The sequence below is a fragment of the Pseudophryne corroboree genome, chromosome 2 (assembly GCF_028390025.1).
Source record: "Pseudophryne corroboree isolate aPseCor3 chromosome 2, aPseCor3.hap2, whole genome shotgun sequence".
Lineage (NCBI taxonomy): Eukaryota > Metazoa > Chordata > Amphibia > Anura > Myobatrachidae > Pseudophryne > Pseudophryne corroboree.
Genome location: NC_086445.1, coordinates 280,761,642 through 280,782,260, shown reverse-complemented (window position 1 = coordinate 280,782,260; position 20,619 = coordinate 280,761,642). Strand labels below are relative to the sequence as shown.

The following is a 20,619-nucleotide window of genomic DNA, read 5'->3' as shown; positions in this document are numbered from 1 at the left end:
ACTCTTGTGGATGAAATACATGAGATCTGTAGTAGTAGCCCAGCAAGGTAAACTGTACGTTTTGAAAACTATATAACCCACCACATCAAATGAAAGGACTGCTGAGTTTAGTTGAGCCAGGAGGGGGGGAGATCTGGGCATTATAACATCCTCCGACAATAGAAAACATAACGCACTCTGCAATGCCGTATGTTACTGTCTAGTGATTACCAGCAAAAACTACCAAGGGGACAAGCACATGTGCCCAACTCAGCATCCGACTTGATGTGATAAGTTTCTTTAATGTGAGAGCTAAGATTAAGAGGAAGATTAATAAAATGACCCAGTGTTAGACAATTTGACACGTGCTACAGTTGTGTCTGTGGTGAAGAGATATTAATTGGGATGCAGCTTGTTAAATCACAATGAACTAATGACATCATTCTCATTAATATTGATAATCTGTATTCTCATGGTGATCAACAGGAGCCCTTTGATGTTGCAGTGTATAAGATGCTGGTTAACCTGTGTGCACATGGCAATGCTTAGGAAATAGGCTACTGAATATTTCTATTAACTTGGATAAAATGAATGCCACTTACATCTGTGTAAATCAGGAAAATGATGTGCATATAACAGACATTAAAATCTCAGGACATGATATTAAAACTGTAAGAGGAAATATAATTACTCTTTCAAAACAGAAGTTAAAAACCTGATGTCGTTCAGAAAATAGCCAGAGGATTATCTGAAGTTGATGAAACACCGGTAAGAATAAAAGGTGATTTAACAAATGTGGAAGCAAGTCAGCGGGATGATTAGGGTAATGCAGAAGAGAATAATGGTTTGAAGGAACCATAAAAGATACATCACAAGAGAGAAGAATGATTGATGCAATAGGAAAAAAGGCTTTGAGAAGAGGCTTAATGCAATATTAAGTAGAGAAAAAAAACACAATGTCTTTGTGGAACACCGATGGCAAATGTGAGCAGCTGACAGAAGCTAATGTAATAACACCTTGGTGACAGATTTATAAATGCTAAGGAAAATAAAGGTTAGCTAACAAAACTAATCAATTTTATGTGTCAGTTGCTGCGGGATTTATGTTGGAATTTCAATATACATGTCACACTGGTGGCATACCAGATTCAAAAACAGCCGAAGGGTCGAATTTCAGGATTGACTAATGTTTCGTACAAAATTACTGGGTGACCTTACAATATTTCTCAGTGTTGATATTTAGAATTGAAAAGGACAAACTTTCTTGAGAGCTATGTGTAATTTAGCAGACATCATTGATCACAGATAATCCATTAACACAGAGCAAGCTAGAAAAGGGTAAAAACTGAGGCAAAATGTACAGTCTGGCAAATACGAGAACATGGTGTTTGCATTGATCACTATTGCACAAGTTAGACTAAAGGAAAAATATTTCATCTTCATTTGTATAGTACTGTATGTAATACCCCTATTCACTCTGAAGCCCCGGCTCCAACCTGTGTCCAACCCGGGATCTGAACACGGGTCAGAACCGGGACATCAGACATACTTACCCCTTTCACACCCCCACCGGGACTGGGTCATCTTCGCTCACACAGGCACTTGGAGATGACGTCATCTCCATGTGCTCCTCAGCCAGCCAATCGGCAGCCTGTTAGCATGATCCGGGTCATCAATGCCTCGGTTCTGCCTTTCACACTGTAGTCGACCTGAGTCGGACCTGGGAACAACCCCGGTCATGACCCAGGTCAGACCCGGTGTGCAAGACCTGCGTCTGCCCTTTTACACAGAGCTGGGAACTGGGTCATGCCGGTTTGTCCAGGCAATTACCCTGGTTGTCAGCTCAGTGTAAAAGGGGTATTATTTAGCTCACTATACAACCTACAATATGATATTTAAATCCTTTTGTGAACTATTCTACATTTTCCGCACTTCTGCGCAAGCACACACCACTGCATGCATGCGCGAGGACCTAGATTGCGGTCGCTTGCGGGTATGTAAGATGATGGGGTGGCATCACAGCGTTTTCAGGGTGTTGATGTGGCGTTGGGGGGTCATGGTCCGGACAATGGAGGTATGTCCGGATTATTTGTGGGATGGGCTGTGGCGGATGCGTGATGTCACATGCATCCGCTGCAACCAAAAACATGTCAGCCCGGCGACTGCCTTTGCAGTCTACCCTAAAGATGCGACCGCTTCGCTGTTTATCAAAGCGCTCAGATTTTAACGGGGGGAGGGAGGACCTGGCATGTGGGACGGCCTTGCCCTGTGCTGGATGGACCCCGCATGCTATTGGAAGAAGTTGTAGTTTTGCGAATTTGGCTCAGCATCTGATTCTGAGACACAGAAGTTATCAGTGCCATTGATTCTTGCCATTGTAGCTGTGATGTCCCCTCTGACACCCAGCCACACCTTACATGCAGATTCTGATACAGTCTTGGCATGTGTTGCTAATCCCAACTGCGGTCTGTACAGATGGACTCGTGTTAGCATATAATGCATTATATCAGTAAGAGATCCTTCCACCTTTATACTCAAAAGTATAAGATTTCTATTTCAATCAGTTCATTGTAAATGAGACTGTTCACTATACGCTGAAGATTGTTACAATTGAAATATTTGGCAGCTCTCCTAAAATTCTATTACGAGGTGACAGAGAACTTAATTACTTGGAAGCCTTACAGTAAATAAGGTTTTCCTTGGCTGCTGAATTATTATTACTAACAGCTATTTACATAGCACTAGCATGCTCCACATGTACAAGTGGGAACAAACACAGTAATAAAACAAGACTGGATTAATAAACAGACAAAAAAAGAGAAGAGGACTCTGATTGCAAATTTACAATTTAGGGAACAAAAATAGTTTTATACTATACATGAGGCAAAACGGTGATGGTGAAAAGAGCTAAGTGAGGCTATGATCCAGTAGCACTGCACTGCTGGCTAGGAAGTGGGTGTGTTTCTTGAATATGCAAAGAGAAAACAATGTGATGTTATGCATGAACAATGCAGAGGAGTGATAACCTGGTAACAACATCTACGGTGGGTAAGGACGCAGTCAACGACTGTAATAATTCTTTCTGACAAGGGGAGTTTTCAGGGAACAGTTGGAGGGTAGGGGAAAGGAGCAGATCTCTGTAGAGTGAGTTTGGAGATACCTGAGATAAGCAGACATGTAGGTTGGTGCGGTTTTGTGAATGGCCTAGTGACTTTGGGGCATATGTGGGAAATGATGCAAAATGTAAGCATCTTATGGATATATTACTGGGGCTCTGTAGCAGATTTGAGATATCTGCTGTGGGTCCACTGTTTCCAATCTCAAAAGTGGCCCCATAGATTTCTATGGTGGCTGCTATATTGTGAACCTACCCATTTCCTAAGTAGGAAGCCAGGTTGTTTCAGGTGTTTAGGATGTACCACCTATAGATCCATGGTAGCTAGCAGCACATTTAACCACCAATATATTGGAAAGAAATATCAAATAAGATATCCAGTAACAAGCACTACCACCTTCGTTATATACATGTTGTCTTGCCCATGTGGGCTGTCCTACGTGGGCGAGACACAGCATAATTTAAAGAACGTATGGCACTGCACAGAATGGCCAACAGACAAGCACTAGAATCGGGCACAAGCGACCAGCCAGTCGCAAGACATTTCTTGATGGCCAAACCTAGCATAGCTACAATGAGAACTATTATTATAGATCATGTTCCGATGTTTGCAAGAGGCAATAGAGCCATGTTATTATTACAGAGGGTGAGCCGTTGGATATTCATGCTCAATACACTGGCACCCAGATCATGATCCTGGGCATGCAATTTTATTTATAATAAATGGGTGATCCCTTAATAGTTGGTGCAGGGTGCTCCGATGTAGTCTGCTTAGGTAAACATAGACAAAAAATAGGATTTTGGTACTTACCAGGTAAATCCTTTTCTTTGAATCCATAGGTGGCACTGGAGTACTCTTGGGATATGGACGGCTTTAGCAGAACAAGGCACTGAATATTTAAATTTAATAACTCTCCTCCCCTCCATATTCCCAGAGTACCTCAGTGTTTTTTACTGAGCCGAATAGGAGCGATAGAGAGGATGAAGAATGGAGAATTACATATAACATTATAACATAACGGACAACAATAAAGTTGACACAAAACGTTACTGACAACTAAACAGTTGACACCATAACCGATAGAACTTGAAAATTTGAACAAATTGGTGAGAATGTGTTACCATAAGATCCACTGAACTTACCACAAACCAAGTAAAACTGCTCTGGGTGGGCGTCCAGTGCCCCTATGGATTCAAAGAAAAGGATTTACCTGGTAAGTACCAAAATCCTATTTCTTTTTCATCCACTAGGGGTCACTGGAGTACTCTTGGGACGTACCAAAGCTTCCCCCGTGGGCGGGAGAGCTGTTTGGCACCTGTAACACTAGGCGGCCAAAGCTAGATGCTGATGCCGCAAACATATCAAACTTGTAAAAGCGCACAAACGTGTGCACTGATGACCATGTAGCTGCACGGCAAAGCTGCGTCGTAGAAGCCCCACGACCAGCTGCCCATGAAGTTCTCACCGAACGTGTGGAATAAACTGTTACTGATGTAGGCAGCTGTAACCTAGCATGAAGGTTAGCCTGACGTATGGTCAGTTTAATCCATCTGGATAAGGTCTGCTTAGAAGCTGGCCAACCCATCTTGGCAGCATCACAGAGAACAAACAAAGTATCCGTCTTACGAACTGTAGACGTTCGGGATTCATAAACGCGTAGTGCGCGTACCACATCCAAAGTTCCAGAATCTCCTGTTAACACAGGAACTACTATTGGTTGATTGATGTGAAAAGATGACACTACCTTTGGCAAGAAAGCGGGATTCGTCCGAAGTTCCGCTCTGTCATCATGAAACACCAAATACGGTGGCTTGCATGACAAGGCACCCAAATCTGAAACACGCCTTGCCGAAGCCAAGGCTAGGAGAAAAATTGTTTTCCAAGTGAGAAACTTAATATCCACTTGTTGTAAGGGTTCAAAATATGAAGACTGTAAAAAAAATCTAAAACCATATTCAAGTCCCATGGCGCTGTAGGTGGAATGAATGGAGGCTGTACTCTAAGGACACCTTGCAGAAAGGTGTGTACAGACGGCAATAGAGCCAAACGTCTTTGAAAGTAAATTGACAAAGCAGAGACCTGCACCTTTAGTGTAGATAAACGCAGTCCTCCATCTAACCCCGTCTGTAGAAATAACAAAAGACGGGATAACTTGAAAGATGATGTCGGAAACTTCCGAGCTTCACACCAACCTATATAGGCATGCCAAATTCTGTAATAATTAGCTGCCGTAACTGGCTTCCTAGCACGTAACATGGTTGGTATAACCAATTCTGGAATGCCCTCTCTTCTTAAGAGGGCGGTCTCAACAGCCACCCCGTCAAATGCAGCCGCGCTAAATCGGGGTAAAGGAATGGACCCTGTTGTAACAGGTCCGGACGTAGCGGGAGCGGCCAAGGATCGTCTGCGAGTAGTCCGCGGAGATCCGAGAACCAAGCTCTCCGAGGCCAATGAGGCGCCACTAGTATGACTGTGGCGGACTCTCGTTTGATCCGTTTTAGCAACAGAGGGAGCAGCGGAAACGGTGGAAACAGATACACGAGGCTGTACGGCCACGCGATTGTGAGAGCATCCACCGCCACTGCCTTTGGATCTCGCGTTCTGGACACATACTGGGGCGTTTGGTGATTGTGGCGCGATGCCATCAGATCCACTTGTGGGTAATCCCACCTCTGGACCAACATGTGAAACACTTCTGGATTTAATGCCCATTCTCCTGGATGAAAATCCCGGCGGCTGAGATAATCTGCCTCCCAGTTGTCCACTCCCGGAAAGAACACTGCCGACAATATCACTTGGTGATGCTCGGCCCAATTGAGGATTCGAGCTACTTCCCGCATGTCCATGCGGCTTCTCGTTCCTCCTTGTTTGTTGATGTACGCGACCGCCGTCGCGTTGTCTGACTGCACCTGGACAGTCTGAGACCGGAGCATGTGCACTGCTTGTCGTAGCGCATTGTAAATTGCCCGGAGTTCCAGGACATTTATAGACAGCAATCTTTCGTGATCCGCCCAGAGACCCTGGAGCTGACAATTTTGGACAACAGCTCCGCAACCTCTGAGACTCGCGTCCGTCGTTAGAATTATCCAATTCCAGGTGCCGAACCGTTTCCCTGCGGTTAGATTGTGTACTTTGAGCCACCAGAGGAGAGATACTCTGGCCCGTGGAGACAACCTCACCCTCTGGTGAATCTGCAGATGCGAGCCCGACCACTGTGCAAGCACATCCAGTTGAAAAGGACGTGAGTGAAATCTTCCGAACTGAAGCGCTTCGAAAGCCGCCACCATTGTGCCTAACAGGCGAATGCACAAATGTACCGAGACTGTGCGTGGCTTGAGCACTAATTGTACCAGATGACGAATACTCCGTACTTTCAGTTCTGGTAGGTAAATTCTTTGATCTACTGTATCGAGAATCATTCCTAGGAATTGAAGTCGTTGAGACAGAATCAGATGTGATTTCTTGAAGTTGACAATCCATCCGTGATGAACTAGTACATTGTACGTCAGCAACGCATGTTGGAGGAGCATCTGTTGAGACGGAGCTTTGATGAGCAGATCGTCCAAGTACGGAACTATTATCACTCCCAGGGATCTTAGATGAGCTATCATCACAGACATCACTTTGGTGAATACCTGAGGCGCTGACGAGAGGCCAAACGGTAGAGCCTGAAACTGGTAATGGTTTTGCCGTATCGCAAAACGCAAGAACCTCTGATGAGGTGGCCAAATCGGAATGTGTAAGTACGCATCCTTGAGATCCAGCGCAGTCATGAATTCCTGTGGCTCTAAACCTGCAATTACTGACCGCAGAGATTCCATCTTGAATCTGTAGTAAGTGACGTACTGATTGAGGCCCTTTAAGTTCAATATTGGCCTGACCGAGCCATCCGGCTTTGGTACCACAAACAGACTGGAATAATAACCCTGACCTTGTTGGTGTACAGGGACCGGAATCAAAACTGCTGAATCCAGCAGAGACTGAATGGCAATTTGCAGAACCGCCCTCTTGTCGTCCGACACAGGCAGTCCTGTCTTGAAAAACCGCAGTGGCGGGAGACAGTCGAACTCTATCTTGTAACCTTTTAACGCTAAATTGCGGATCCACCCATCTGTGGATGTCTGGAACCATGCCAAATGGAACGTCTGAAGGCGTGCCCCCACAACTGGAGATCCGAGATGGGCTGGGAGCCCGTCATGCCACTGGCTTGTCGGTGACCTTAGCGTCCTGATGACTGGTGGTGGTTTGTTGAAAACCACGTCTTCGACCTCGTCTACCAGGCGTGGCTGTTCCTCTACCACGGCTTCGAAAGGGCTGAGGTCTAAAGGATTTGAATACCGGCCCAGAGTATTTCCGTCTAGGTACCGTTGGAGGCAATGGTAGGAAAACAGACTTCCCTCCCGTTGCCTCAGAAATCCATTTGTCCAATTCAGGACCAAACAACTTCTCGCCACCATAAGGTAACGCCTCTATACCTCTCTTAACCTCTGCCTCCGCTTGCCAAGAACGCAGCCAGAGTGCTCGTCGTGCCGTAACTAGCGACGATGAAAGGTGAGAAGTGAGCTGACAGACGTCAGTAGAAGCTGTACATAGATACTCAGCAGCTTCACAGATTTGATCAGCGAGAAGTATAAGGTGATTGTCATGTAGGCCAGACTTGAGTTCTGTTATCCATACAATTAGCGCCTTAGTTACCCAAATGCCAACCAACCCAGGTCTAAGCAACACTCCTGCTGCTATATACATGGACTTTAGCACAGCTTCTATTTTACGGTCTGAAGGGTCTTTAAGCGTAGTAGCAGTTGGTACTGGTATGGTTAATTTTTTTGTAAGTTTGACACAGACGAATCCACCATTGGCGGATTCTCCCATGTAGATGTCACAGACTCTGGAAACGGGTAACTAGACTTAAATCGGCGAGGTATAGAAAACCGTTTATATGGATTCTTCCATGTTTCTACTAACATCTTATTAAGAGATTCCGAAACAGGAAAACACATTGGAGATCTGTGTCGTTTAGTAAAGACCACCTCATCATTTGTGAGAGGCTCCTCAGTCTCTGTAAACTTCAGAGACTGACGCACCGCCCTGATGAGATTATCAATGCCTGGGCTGTCAAAATCTTCACTATCTGACTGCTGGTCTAATTCGCCCTCCTCACCCTCATCTTGTGCAGTGAGGTATGGCATAGAATCGTCAGAATGCAACATAGCAGAAACTGGTAAATCATAAGACAAATTAAATTTATCCCTTCTACCCAAAGTGGACTTGGACCTTTGCAAAGGCTGAGACCCCTCCGGTAGTTCTGGTGGTCTCACCCGAGACTCAGATCTTGCCGCTTCCTGCTCGTGTCGAGCGGCGGCCAATTCTGATTGCAACCCAGCCAGTACATCTGCTAGCATAGCCCATGGAGGGTCCGGGGATGAAACCGGATTCGAAACCGGAGCGGAAACTGTATTTGTAGCTGAATTCACAAAACATACTGTACATGTGGTAGAACCATCCGGTAACACACTCTTACAGACATTGCAGTTAAACTGATTTTTTGCTTTTGCTGGTGCCTTACTCATTATGCAGACAGACAATACAATATACAAAGACAGACAACTGTCACGACTCAGTAAAATTGTTACTAAGGTGTGTCTATATATATATGGCCGAAGTGCAGTGCACGTGGCCAGTACTATATGAAACCTGATTCAAAATTCCCACTAACACCCCTGCGCCATCCGGTGGAGTAGTGTTGTAGGATAGGATCTTCCAAAACTGAAAGAGAAACAGGATTGAACAGGAAGCATGGTTAAAATGGCCCCCATGCCATGCTTACACTTATAATCACAGTTCAGGTTATAACACACGTCTAAAGTTCAAAACCAACCCTGTTAATATAGGCTTAACAGCCTATGTAATTAAACCACAACCCAGCAGCCTTGCCTTTCTATGCAATACATACATCTCTCCCCCCCTTTGCAGTCGCGCTCTGTGAGGAGACTCGTCCCCCCCTCCCTCCCTGTGCTCCGTGTACCGTGCAGTGAACCGGAGATTTTGCAGGGAGCCATGGAGTGCGCTGTAGAGCGGTGTGACGCGGTGGTGTGGCCTTCCAGCGGGGAGCGGGTGCTGGGAGCCGGATGTGCGACCGGCGCTGTGAGTAGCGTGTGGGCTGTGAGTGACTTTGAGCGGCTCTGGCGGTGGTGGCGGGCAGCAGTTAGCAGGGAGCACTGGCGCGCATCTAAGCAATGTTCCCCACACAGCGGGGCGGCAGCGTGAGCTGACCACTCCGTCCCCCAGCATACCTGAACTCCTGTGGTGAGGGGCTATGACGGGGCTTCTTCTGTAAGCTCCGTCCAGCCTTTCCTGCAGGTTGTTCTGCTCTTGGCTGTGAGGGTGCTCTTTTAGTGAGGACCGACACGCCAGCAGCTGCTTGTAGCAGCTTCTACTATCCCGGACCCACGCTTCTTGGTAAGCTGGGAATGGATGTGTAAAGAAAGTTTAGAAAAAATAAAATAAAAAATAAAATTAGGTATATGTGCTGCAGAGTGAGCACCCGTGCTTGTCACTGCTGTGAGCACAGAAAAAAACACTGAGGTACTCTGGGAATATGGAGGGGAGGAGAGTTACTAAATTTAAATATTCAGTGCCTTGTTCTGCTAAAGCCGTCCATATCCCAAGAGTACTCCAGTGACCCCTAGTGGATGAAAAAGAAAGAACACAAAAGACAGTGCCATGTTAAATCAATAACTAAATATACACTGCCAGTGTGCTCAGGAGTGTTAGCAGCAAGGTTAATAGTGGGAAATCTATAGCAAGTGGTAACAAGCTGCTGTTCTATTGATAAACTATACAGGTTGATAAAAATGAGCAAGGATTACATAGTGAACAAAATCAACCTCAAAGGCAATCTTTACACATACCCCAACAACATATAATTACATCATAACAAATATAAAAAAAACAAACAGAAATACATATATAGGAAAATCGGACAGCACCCTGACCAGTGCGACATGAACTGCTTTGAGGCCGAAAGGAGCTGCTGCTGCGGCTGGACGTCATATATTCTGTATGCCGAGCTCTGCCCAGAGCTCTCTGTAGCTGCAGCTGCAATCGCGTATGTGGTTGCAGCTTTTTTTTATTAGTGGATGCCGCATCTCTATTGAGGTCCGTTCTGCATCTGGGCATGAATCTAACCCCTGGCCATGGATGACAGCGCCTCCATTTGGCTAGCGCCCCTGGCGACTGCCATCCTGGCCAAGGGGTAAATACACCCCTGTACAGGGGTACTCATTGTTTAAACAAAGGTTTTGTGAAATGTACCTTATGAACCAATCTGAGATGTCTGATCTAACTTTTAAAGCACATAAGCACCGTTGTTTTGGTGTTGCTTAGCAACTGTTTAGTGGTAGACTCATGCTGAATGGCGCTGTTCAATGACTTTGGAAGACCGCAACGTCAATTCCAGGCCCGTGAACCTTCTGGGGTGGCGAGTGCTGTGGTTTTATATTTGCTTTTATATATATATATATATATATATATACACATACATACACACATACACACACACACACACACACACACACACACACACACACACACACACACACACACACACACACACACACACCATAAGATCCACAAAGTGGAGGGTGCACTCTCACATAAATAACTTCAATTTGCAAATTCAGTTCATTATTTATTATGGTAAAAAGGTAGCCTTTTAGTCGACGTTTCGATTAATTGATGAACCTTTCTGAAGACCGGCGATACAGTGAATTCAAGTACATAAATACTACTGGAACACATTGTTCATCTGTGAAGGATAGAACATACAATCAGAACTTTGCTTCCCAGGCCCTGAAGCGATGTAAAGCAACAGGATCTCAGGTCAAAGGGTATATCACCAACCACCACGAGAAGTGTGAGTATAGAACTCAAAACAAATCCCAATGCGGCTGAAACATCAAAAATGTATATATCAACTCACTTGACAGACTTCTATACTCACACATATGCATATACACAAAAGGCGGCCTTCATGGGACCTTTACTGAAAAATCACATCACACTTTGGAGTCCCTTCAGTCACAATGTCAGTAGTCCCTAGTCAACTGATATGCTGAGTGCTATATTAATAAAAGGGAATTATGGGACAACAGCCTTAATATAGAAATAGGCCCATTAGGTTGATGATGCCCAGTCGTCCACTGTTACAACTTGTTTGCCTGTTAATTACCGCAGTGCACCTTTTACAGTTTCTGTGCGCCACGGACACTTCTCTCCATTTTTATAATTCTCCTGGATGGCCTGCAGCAGTGCAAATGCAAGTCAAGTCTCATACTGTAATTACGATATAAATAATTATATGCTACCTTTCTGCGCTGCTCATCTTTATGCTGCTTCAGTCGTCTTTCTTCTTCCGCCTTTTGCAGTTGTAGGTAAGTCTGCCGCGTTGGCTGTAATAAATATCACAGATTACTAGACAGGACTTACAGTACATAAGGAAGTAGATCTGATGGATTTTTTATAGGTCAACTAATAACTAGGTATATTAAATAAAGATTAAAGCAAAGGGGTAAATTAAAAGCTTTTTGGTGCGTGTAAGCAGGAAATTTAAAAAGGCGATACTATTCAGAACAAAATACACCGTGTTTACTTCATTAGTATTGCTGTCAGTAGATAGAAAGTATGCTGATCCTTGTAGTGCCATATTGGAGGATTTTGGGGGGTCTTCAGGTAGGTTATCTCTCAATTTATAAATAAATAACCATATGACCCAAAGCAGGAGGTATTATCATATAGTGTAGGACCACCAAAGCAGGGTGTGTATTGCTCACGTTAGTCTGTTTTAGCAGGGCGCTGCGCCATGCCCGGTATGTAAAGGCCAGTATGTTCCCTGTCCATTTACCGGCGCACTGCTAAAACAGACTACCTGTTGCGTGCCGCCGTGTGAATACATGCCATGCGCATATTCACATTAAAGAGAGAGGTTGGGTGAGCTGAGCATGGCTCCATTAGTGACACCGATGTCTGGGCATGCCCCCATTTTGATGCTGCGTGGTCGAACCTTCTCCAATAGTGATGCTGGTGGCACTGCGCCCCCTCCCCCAGTTGCAGCAGTGCTATGTTTGTAATGACAGTGATCGCAGCTGACATCAGATGCACGCCTCAAAAATAGCCAAGACATGACTGCGTTTTCCCAACCACTCCCCACAAACGCCATGTAACCGATCACTTCCTGGCAATCGCCATGTGATCACACTTTGCGCATACATCACAGCACATGCGCAGTCGTCTGATAATCATCCAATTTGCAATTTTGCAACTGAAGCTGAATAAGGCCCTAACTCCACAAACACAACACTATCTCATATACTATCTAATATACTATACTGTATCTCCATATATGATAAGCACCTGAAACTTACTAATATTTCTCAGTGTTCTTAATAGCTTTCCAGTAATCTAACCAGTATTCAATCTAAGTGCTCCATAAATACCTAGGAGGCAGTCTATAATGAATATTGCCTGGGAAAACACAAAACTACACTGTCTTCTGCAACAGAAGGTATGGTATAAGGGTGACACATACCTCCCAACTTTGTGAAGTGTGAAGGCGCCGCTCGGCGCCGAAAATGGGGCATGTGCACAGCGTCTATTCACCACTGCTCTGTTCTGAACTGAGCAGTGCAGGGAGTGCTAGGGAACCTCCCAACTGCCCCTCCCCACCGCAGGACACTGCGGCCCGTGGGTGGGACAGCGGGACAGACCCCCCAAAAAACGGGACTGTCCCGCGAAAAATCGAGACAGTTGGGAGGTATGGTGACAGGATATGTGAGAGGCGCAGGAAATGTGATCACACAGAAAAGCCAGGCCTTTAAAGGTTTGTGGATTATATGTAAAATGTCATTAGCAATTGCTGATATTCCTTTAGGCATCATTTCTTCATCGCTGATAGCAGCACTAAACCCCCAAATATTCATATATTAACTGATAAGGTAAAATGCACAGTATTGTGGAGTGCTATCCTGATACAGTGGGCGGGATGTACTATAAGACATCGCCGCCCCTCGCCGCCTACCGCAGCAATACTAATCACATATGTACTAACATATGCGATTAGTATCGCAATGCGGTATAGGAGGCTCCCAGCGATGATGTCTGCCAGGGTCAGTGGGGGTCGGCGGGGGTCTCCGTCACCTCCCAGACTCGGGAGGTGACGTGTGCAGGGAGACCCTGGGCTCCTCCTCCTCCCCCCTGCAGCCGGAAGGAGACAAGGCTGTGATGCGGGGGAGAAGGAGGAGGGGGGCCACACCAGCAGCGGCTCAGGTATGCCGGGGGATAGGGGGGGTCGTCGTGAGCGGTGCGGGGCGGTGGAGGGATGCGGCGGGATCTGGCGGTAAGAATCCCATAGACTTCTATAGCGTATCGCCATAAAAAGATGGCGATACCCTATGGTGCGAAAACGCGGCGATCGGGAGTTAGTACATATGAAAATGCGGTAAAACGGGGGTTTTACCGCATTTTCCCTTTAGTAAATCCTGGCCAGTATCTCTCCTACAGATATGGTGAAATGAAGGTATTATTTCCCCTAAAATTAGTAGCCAATATCTTAAAATAGTCTCCAGTTACACTTTGTACTTGACACTATGTAACATGCTATAGTATAGCGGTGGCTCTTGGTGCACTGCAAACTCAGTTATTTTGTGTTTCCCTTTACATGTTATCTGTAAACAATGACCTAATATTAACAACTAAAGGTGGGTACACACAGATATATCTGCAGATCAATTGATCTGCAGATATATCTATGGACGGATCGAGCAGTGTGTTCAGCATACACACTGCTCGATCCGTTGGGGACTGCCGTCCTGAACTGGGCGGGCGTGTACACATGCCCGCCCAGTTCACCTGTCAATCACCGCCGGCCGCCGCAGCATGTGTACGGGCGGTCGGCCGACCGCCCCGTACACACACAGCGACGCGCCAATATATCGGTAGATATATTGGCCGTCGGCTGTGCTGTGCGGCCGACGCGATACGTCTGTGAACGACGGAGTTCACAGACGTATCGGCCGTACACACTGGCCGACGGTCCCGCGATATATCGGCCGTTCAGGAGAACGGCCGATATATGTCGACCAGTGTGTACGGGCCTTAAGAATAACGACACGGACAACAGTGTTAGCGTTGAAAATTCTTTGTCAAATTTATTATTGACAAGTACTATATTTTATCTTAACTTTTAAATGGCGGCAGCAATAAAGAACAGACAGGGAAACACACACGTGCCACAACCCACCCGTTCAGCTGGTGTAACCATTTCCTGTCCAGGACAACTGGTTTACGACATACCCCACTATAAGAAGAGTGCATCAGCTAAGGCAAGCATTCCCAACCGCGGTCCTCAAGGCACACCAACAGTGCAGGTTTTAGTGATATCCAGGCTTCAGCACAGATGGTTAAATCAAAATAACTGAGATACTAATTAAGTCACCTGTGTTCAGGCCTGGATATCACTAAAACCAGGATTGTTATACCCCTTTCACACCAGAAATGTAGGGGCAAAACCCGGGAATTCTGCCACGGGCTCATGCAGGGACATTCCCAGGTTGGCACCTTTCACACCAGCATTTTTTGCCGAGACATCCCGGGTCTGCACCTTTCATACTGAACCCGGGATGTCCCTGCATTTTCTGAGAATGGGCGTTTCAGAAAAACCACAAGACCAGGAAGTGCCCTGAATAGCCAATCAGCATCAGCAGAGGCAACCCGGGAAGGTGGGACATGTCCCTGCCCCATTCACACTATCCAGGGTCCAGGGATCATCCCGGGACCAACCCTGGTCGATTGCAGGGTTAAAATGCAGGGACAGAAATCCCGGGTTTTTGTCCCTGTACCCTTTCACACCAAGAATTATACGGGGTTGATGCGCGTTCATGTGTTTTAACCCGGGAAATTTATGGCTGTGTGAAAGGGGTATTAGTGTGCCCTGAGGACCAAGGTTGGGAAACACTGAGTTAAGGCCTAAAACTTAACAAACAAGTAACCGTTCTTTACCTACAGGCACCAAATTTCAAACCACACACAAAAAGGGGGTTGAGGAGGGGGAGGGGTTTGTCAGACGAACGTACTGGGACTGGGACAAAGAGGCAGATATTCTGCCTCACACTATTCTCAACACAAAAATCTCCTCCCCACTTGATAACTATCAGCTGAAGACTAACTACTTAAAAGAGAAATACCAGCATATCATTTAAAGTGGTAACACTCAAAAACCCCTTGTGATTTAATGTCACCTCAGCGCTTATAGGATCTGCCTTCCGTCGGACTTCTTGAATTTTAACCACATATCTTAACTAAAAGAATAAGCATGGAGGATAAGAATTGCATTCAATAAGCAAAAACATAGAATTTCTCCTGCATCTGATCCGGGGGTCCCTGCTCTGACCTTGCTGGTTATAGCATGTATACTTTAGCATCCCTGTGCTCTAATGTTTCCTTTACATGTATAGCCTGTATTCTGATCCTAGCTTGTGATCTTAACTCCTCACTATCTGCTGAATGGACTAACCTCTTACTTATGATCCCTACTCTGCCTTGCCTGCTACACAAAATAATTTCCTGCTTGTATAGAAAACCATGTGCACTGCAGGGGGGCAGATATAACATGTGCAGAGAGAGTTAGATTTGGGTGGGGTGTGTTAAAACTAAAATCTAAATTGCTGTGTAAAAATAAAGCAGCCAGTAGTTACCCTGCACAGAAACAAAATAACCCACCCAAATCTAACTCTCTCTGCAAATGTAATATCTGCCCCCCCCCCCCCCTGCAGTGCACATGGTTTTGCCCATTAGAGAAAGATTATGCTTTTGCGATCAGGTCTGAATTAGGCCTTATGTACTGTGTCTCTTAGTCCTTTGGTGCAATATCCGGGAATTCTCCTGAAGTACTTTGGATTGGCACAACCTTCATATTAAGTCCTGGGAAAAACTAAGTACCATTGAACACATATGTGGCAGGATGTAATGCGGTCCGAGATCGCTGGAGGTGCGAGTTGCTGGACGATTTTGGCCTTTTTTAAAGAGACAAGCACTTACAAGTAGAGATGAGCGGGTTCGGTTCCTCGGAATCCGAACCCGCCCGAACTTCATGTTTTTTTTCACGGGTCCGAGCGACTCGGATCTTCCCGCCTTGCTCGGTTAACCCGAGCGCGCCCGAACGTCATCATGACGCTGTCGGATTCTCGCGAGACTCGGATTCTATATAAGGAGCCGCGCGTCGCCGCCATTTTCACACGTGCATTGAGATTGATAGGGAGAGGACGTGGCTGGCGTCCTCTCCATTTAGATTAGAAGAGAGAGAGTGAGATTGATTTGAGACAGAGACACTTGATTTACTGGAGCTTAGGAGTACTGTAGAGAGTGCAGAGTTTAGTAGTGACTGACCACAGTGACCACCAGACAGTGCAGTTTTATTTAATATAATCCGTTCTCTGCCTGAAAAAAACGATACACAGTGACTCAGTCACATACCATATCTGTGTGCACTGCTCAGCCCAGTGTGCTGCATCATCTATGTATATATCTGACTGTGCTCACACAGCTTATAATTGTGGGGGAGACTGGGGAGCAGTGCCAGTTATAGGTTATAGCAGGAGCCAGGAGTACATATTATTAAAATTAAACAGTGCACACTTTTGCTGCAGGAGTGCCACTGCCAGTGTGACTGACCAGTGACCTGACCACACTGACCACCAGTATAGTTAGTAGTATACTATATTGTGATTGCCTGAAAAAGTTAAACACTCGTCGTGTGACTTGTGTGGTGTTTTTTTTTTTTATTCTATAAAAAACTCATTCTGCTGACAGACAGTGTCCAGCAGGTCCGTCATTATATAATATATACCTGTCCGGCTGCAGTAGTGATATATATATATTTTTTATATCATTATTTATCATCCAGTCGCAGCAGACACAGTACGGTAGTTCACGGCTGTAGCTACCTCTGTGTCGGCACTCGGCAGTCCATCCATAATTGTATACCACCTACCCGTGGTTTTTTTTTCTTTCTTCTTTATACATACATACTACATCTCTTTATCAACCAGTCTATATTAGCAGCAGACACAGTACAGTAGTCCACGGCTGTAGCTACCTCTGTGTCGGCACTCGGCAGTCCATCCATAATTGTATACCACCTACCCGTGGTTTTTTTTTCTTTCTTCTTTATACATACATACTACATCTCTTTATCAACCAGTCTATATTAGCAGCAGACACAGTACAGTACGGTAGTCCACGGCTGTAGCTACCTCTGTGTCGGCACTCGGCAGTCCGTCCATAATTGTATACCACCTACCCGTGTTTTTTTTTTCTTTCTTCTTTATACATACATACTACATCTCTTTATCAACCAGTCTATATTAGCAGCAGACACAGTACAGTAGTCCACGGCTGTAGCTACCTCTGTGTCGGCACTCGGCAGTCCATCCATAATTGTATACCACCTACCCGTGGTTTTTTTTTCTTTCTTCTTTATACATACATACTACATCTCTTTATCAACCAGTCTATATTAGCAGCAGACACAGTACAGTACGGTAGTCCACGGCTGTAGCTACCTCTGTGTCGGCACTCGGCAGTCCGTCCATAATTGTATACCACCTACCCGTGGTTTTTTTTCTTTCTTCTTTATACATACATACTACATCTCTTTATCAACCAGTCTATATTAGCAGCAGACACAGTACAGTAGTCCACGGCTGTAGCTACCTCTGTGTCGGCACTCGGCAGTCCATCCATAATTGTATACCACCTACCCGTGGTTTTTTTTTCTTTCTTCTTTATACATACATACTACATCTCTTTATCAACCAGTCTATATTAGCAGCAGACACAGTACAGTACGGTAGTCCACGGCTGTAGCTACCTCTGTGTCGGCACTCGGCAGTCCGTCCATAATTGTATACCACCTACCCGTGGTTTTTTTTTCTTTCTTCTTTATACATACATACTACATCTCTTTATCAACCAGTCTATATTAGCAGCAGACACAGTACAGTAGTCCACGGCTGTAGCTACCTCTGTGTCGGCACTCGGCAGTCCATCCATAATTGTATACCACCTACCCGTGGTTTTTTTTTTTCTTTCTTCTTTATACATACTACATCTCATTATCAACCAGTCTATATTAGCAGCAGACACAGTACGGTAGTCCACGGCTGTAGCTACCTCTGTGTCGGCACTCGGCAGTCCGTCCATAATTGTATACCACCTACCCGTGGTTTTTTTTTTCTTTCTTCTTTATACATACTACATCTCATTATCAACCAGTCTATATTAGCAGCAGACACAGTACGGTAGTCCACGGCTGTAGCTACCTCTGTGTCGGCACTCGGCAGTCCATCCATAATTGTATACCACCTACCCGTGGTTTTTTTTTCTTTCTTCTTTATACATACTACATCTCATTATCATCCAGTCTATATTAGCAGCAGACACAGTACAGTACGGTAGTCCACGGCTGTAGCTACCTCTGTGTCGGCACTCGGCAGTCCGTCCATAATTGTATACCACCTACCCGTGGTTTTTTTTTTCTTTCTTCTTTATACATACTACATCTCATTATCAACCAGTCTATATTAGCAGCAGACACAGTACGGTAGTCCACGGCTGTAGCTACCTCTGTGTCGGCACTCGGCAGTCCATCCATAATTGTATACCACCTACCCGTGGTTTTTTTTTCTTTCTTCTTTATACATACATACTACATCTCTTTATCAACCAGTCTATATTAGCAGCAGACACAGTACAGTACAATAGTCCACGGCTGTAGCTACCTCTGTGTCGGCACTCGGCAGTCCATCCATAATTGTATACTAGTATCCATCCATCTCCATTGTTTACCTGAGGTGCCTTTTAGTTGTGCCTATTAAAATATGGAGAACAAAAATGTTGAGGTTCCAAAATTAGGGAAAGATCAAGATCCACTTCCACCTCGTGCTGAAGCTGCTGCCACTAGTCATGGCCGAGACGATGAAATGCCAGCAACGTCGTCTGCCAAGGCCAATGCCCAATGTCATAGTACAGAGCATGTCAAATCCAAAACACCAAATATCAGTAAAAAAAGGACTCCAAAACCTAAAATAAAATTGTCGGAGGAGAAGCGTAAACTTGCCAATATGCCATTTACCACACGGAGTGGCAAGGAACGGCTGAGGCCCTGGCCTATGTTCATGGCTAGTGGTTCAGCTTCACATGAGGATGGAAGCACTCAGCCTCTCGCTAGAAAACTGAAAAGACTGGCAAAAGCACCGCAAAGAACTGTGCGTTCTTCGAAATCCCAAATCCACAAGGAGAGTCCAATTGTGTCGGTTGCGATGCCTGACCTTCCCAACACTGGACGTGAAGAGCATGCGCCTTCCACCATTTGCACGCCCCCTGCAAGTGCTGGAAGGAGCACCCGCAGTCCAGTTCCTGATAGTCAGATTGAAGATGTCAGTGTTGAAGTACACCAGGATGAGGAGGATATGGGTGTTGCTGGCGCTGGGGAGGAAATTGACCAGGAGGATTCTGATGGTGAGGTGGTTTGTTTAAGTCAGGCACCCGGGGAGACACCTGTTGTCCGTGGGAGGAATATGGCCGTTGACATGCCTGGTGAAAATACCAAAAAAATCAGCTCTTCGGTGTGGAAGTATTTCACCAGAAATGCGGACAACATTTGTCAAGCCGTGTGTTCCCTTTGTCAAGCTGTAATAAGTAGGGGTAAGGACGTTAACCACCTCGGAACATCCTCCCTTATACGTCACCTGCAGCACATTCATAATAAGTCAGTGACAAGTTCAAAAACTTTGGGCGACAGCGGAAGCAGTCCACTGACCAGTAAATCCCTTCCTCTTGTAACCAAGCTCACGCAAACCACCCCACCAACTCCCTCAGTGTCAATTTCCTCCTTCCCCAGGAATGCCAATAGTCCTGCAGGCCATGTCACTGGCAATTCTGACGAGTCCTCTCCTGCCTGGGATTCCTCCGATGCATCCTTGCGTGTAACGCCTACTGCTGCTGGCGCTGCTGTTGTTGCTGCTGGGAGTCGATGGTCATCCCAGAGGGGAAGTCGTAAGCCCACTTGTACTACTTCCAGTAAGCAATTGACTGTCCAACAGTGCTTTGCGAGGAAGATGAAATATCACAGCAGTCATCCTGCTGCAAAGCGGATAACTGAGGCCTTGACAACTATGTTGGTGTTAGACGTGCGTCCGGTATCCGCCGTTAGTTCACAGGGAACTAGACAATTTATTGAGGCAGTGTGCCCCCGTTACCAAATACCATCTAGGTTCCACTTCTGTAGGCAGGCGATACCGAGAATGTACACGGACGTCAGAAAAAGACTCACCAGTGTCCTAAAAAATGCAGTTGTACCCAATGTCCACTTAACCACGGACATGTGGACAAGTGGAGCAGGGCAGGGTCAGGACTATATGACTGTGACAGCCCACTGGGTAGATGTATGGACTCCCGCCGCAAGAACAGC

General features: G+C 45.7%; 1 protein-coding gene across 3 annotated transcripts in view; it reads right to left on the bottom strand.

Moving 5' to 3' along the window:
* Positions 1–20,619, bottom strand: part of EPSTI1 (epithelial stromal interaction 1) — a 252,994-nt gene that overhangs the window by 68,250 nt on the left and 164,125 nt on the right. For 2 of the 3 annotated variants that reach the window (XM_063952858.1, XM_063952859.1), the window contains one exon: positions 11,462–11,545. In XM_063952858.1, the coding sequence (XP_063808928.1) occupies positions 11,462–11,545 (84 nt within the window). Of the gene's footprint in view, positions 1–10,772; positions 10,903–11,461; positions 11,546–20,619 lie in introns of those variants that run through there. The other variant, XM_063952860.1, reaches the window with a different exon arrangement.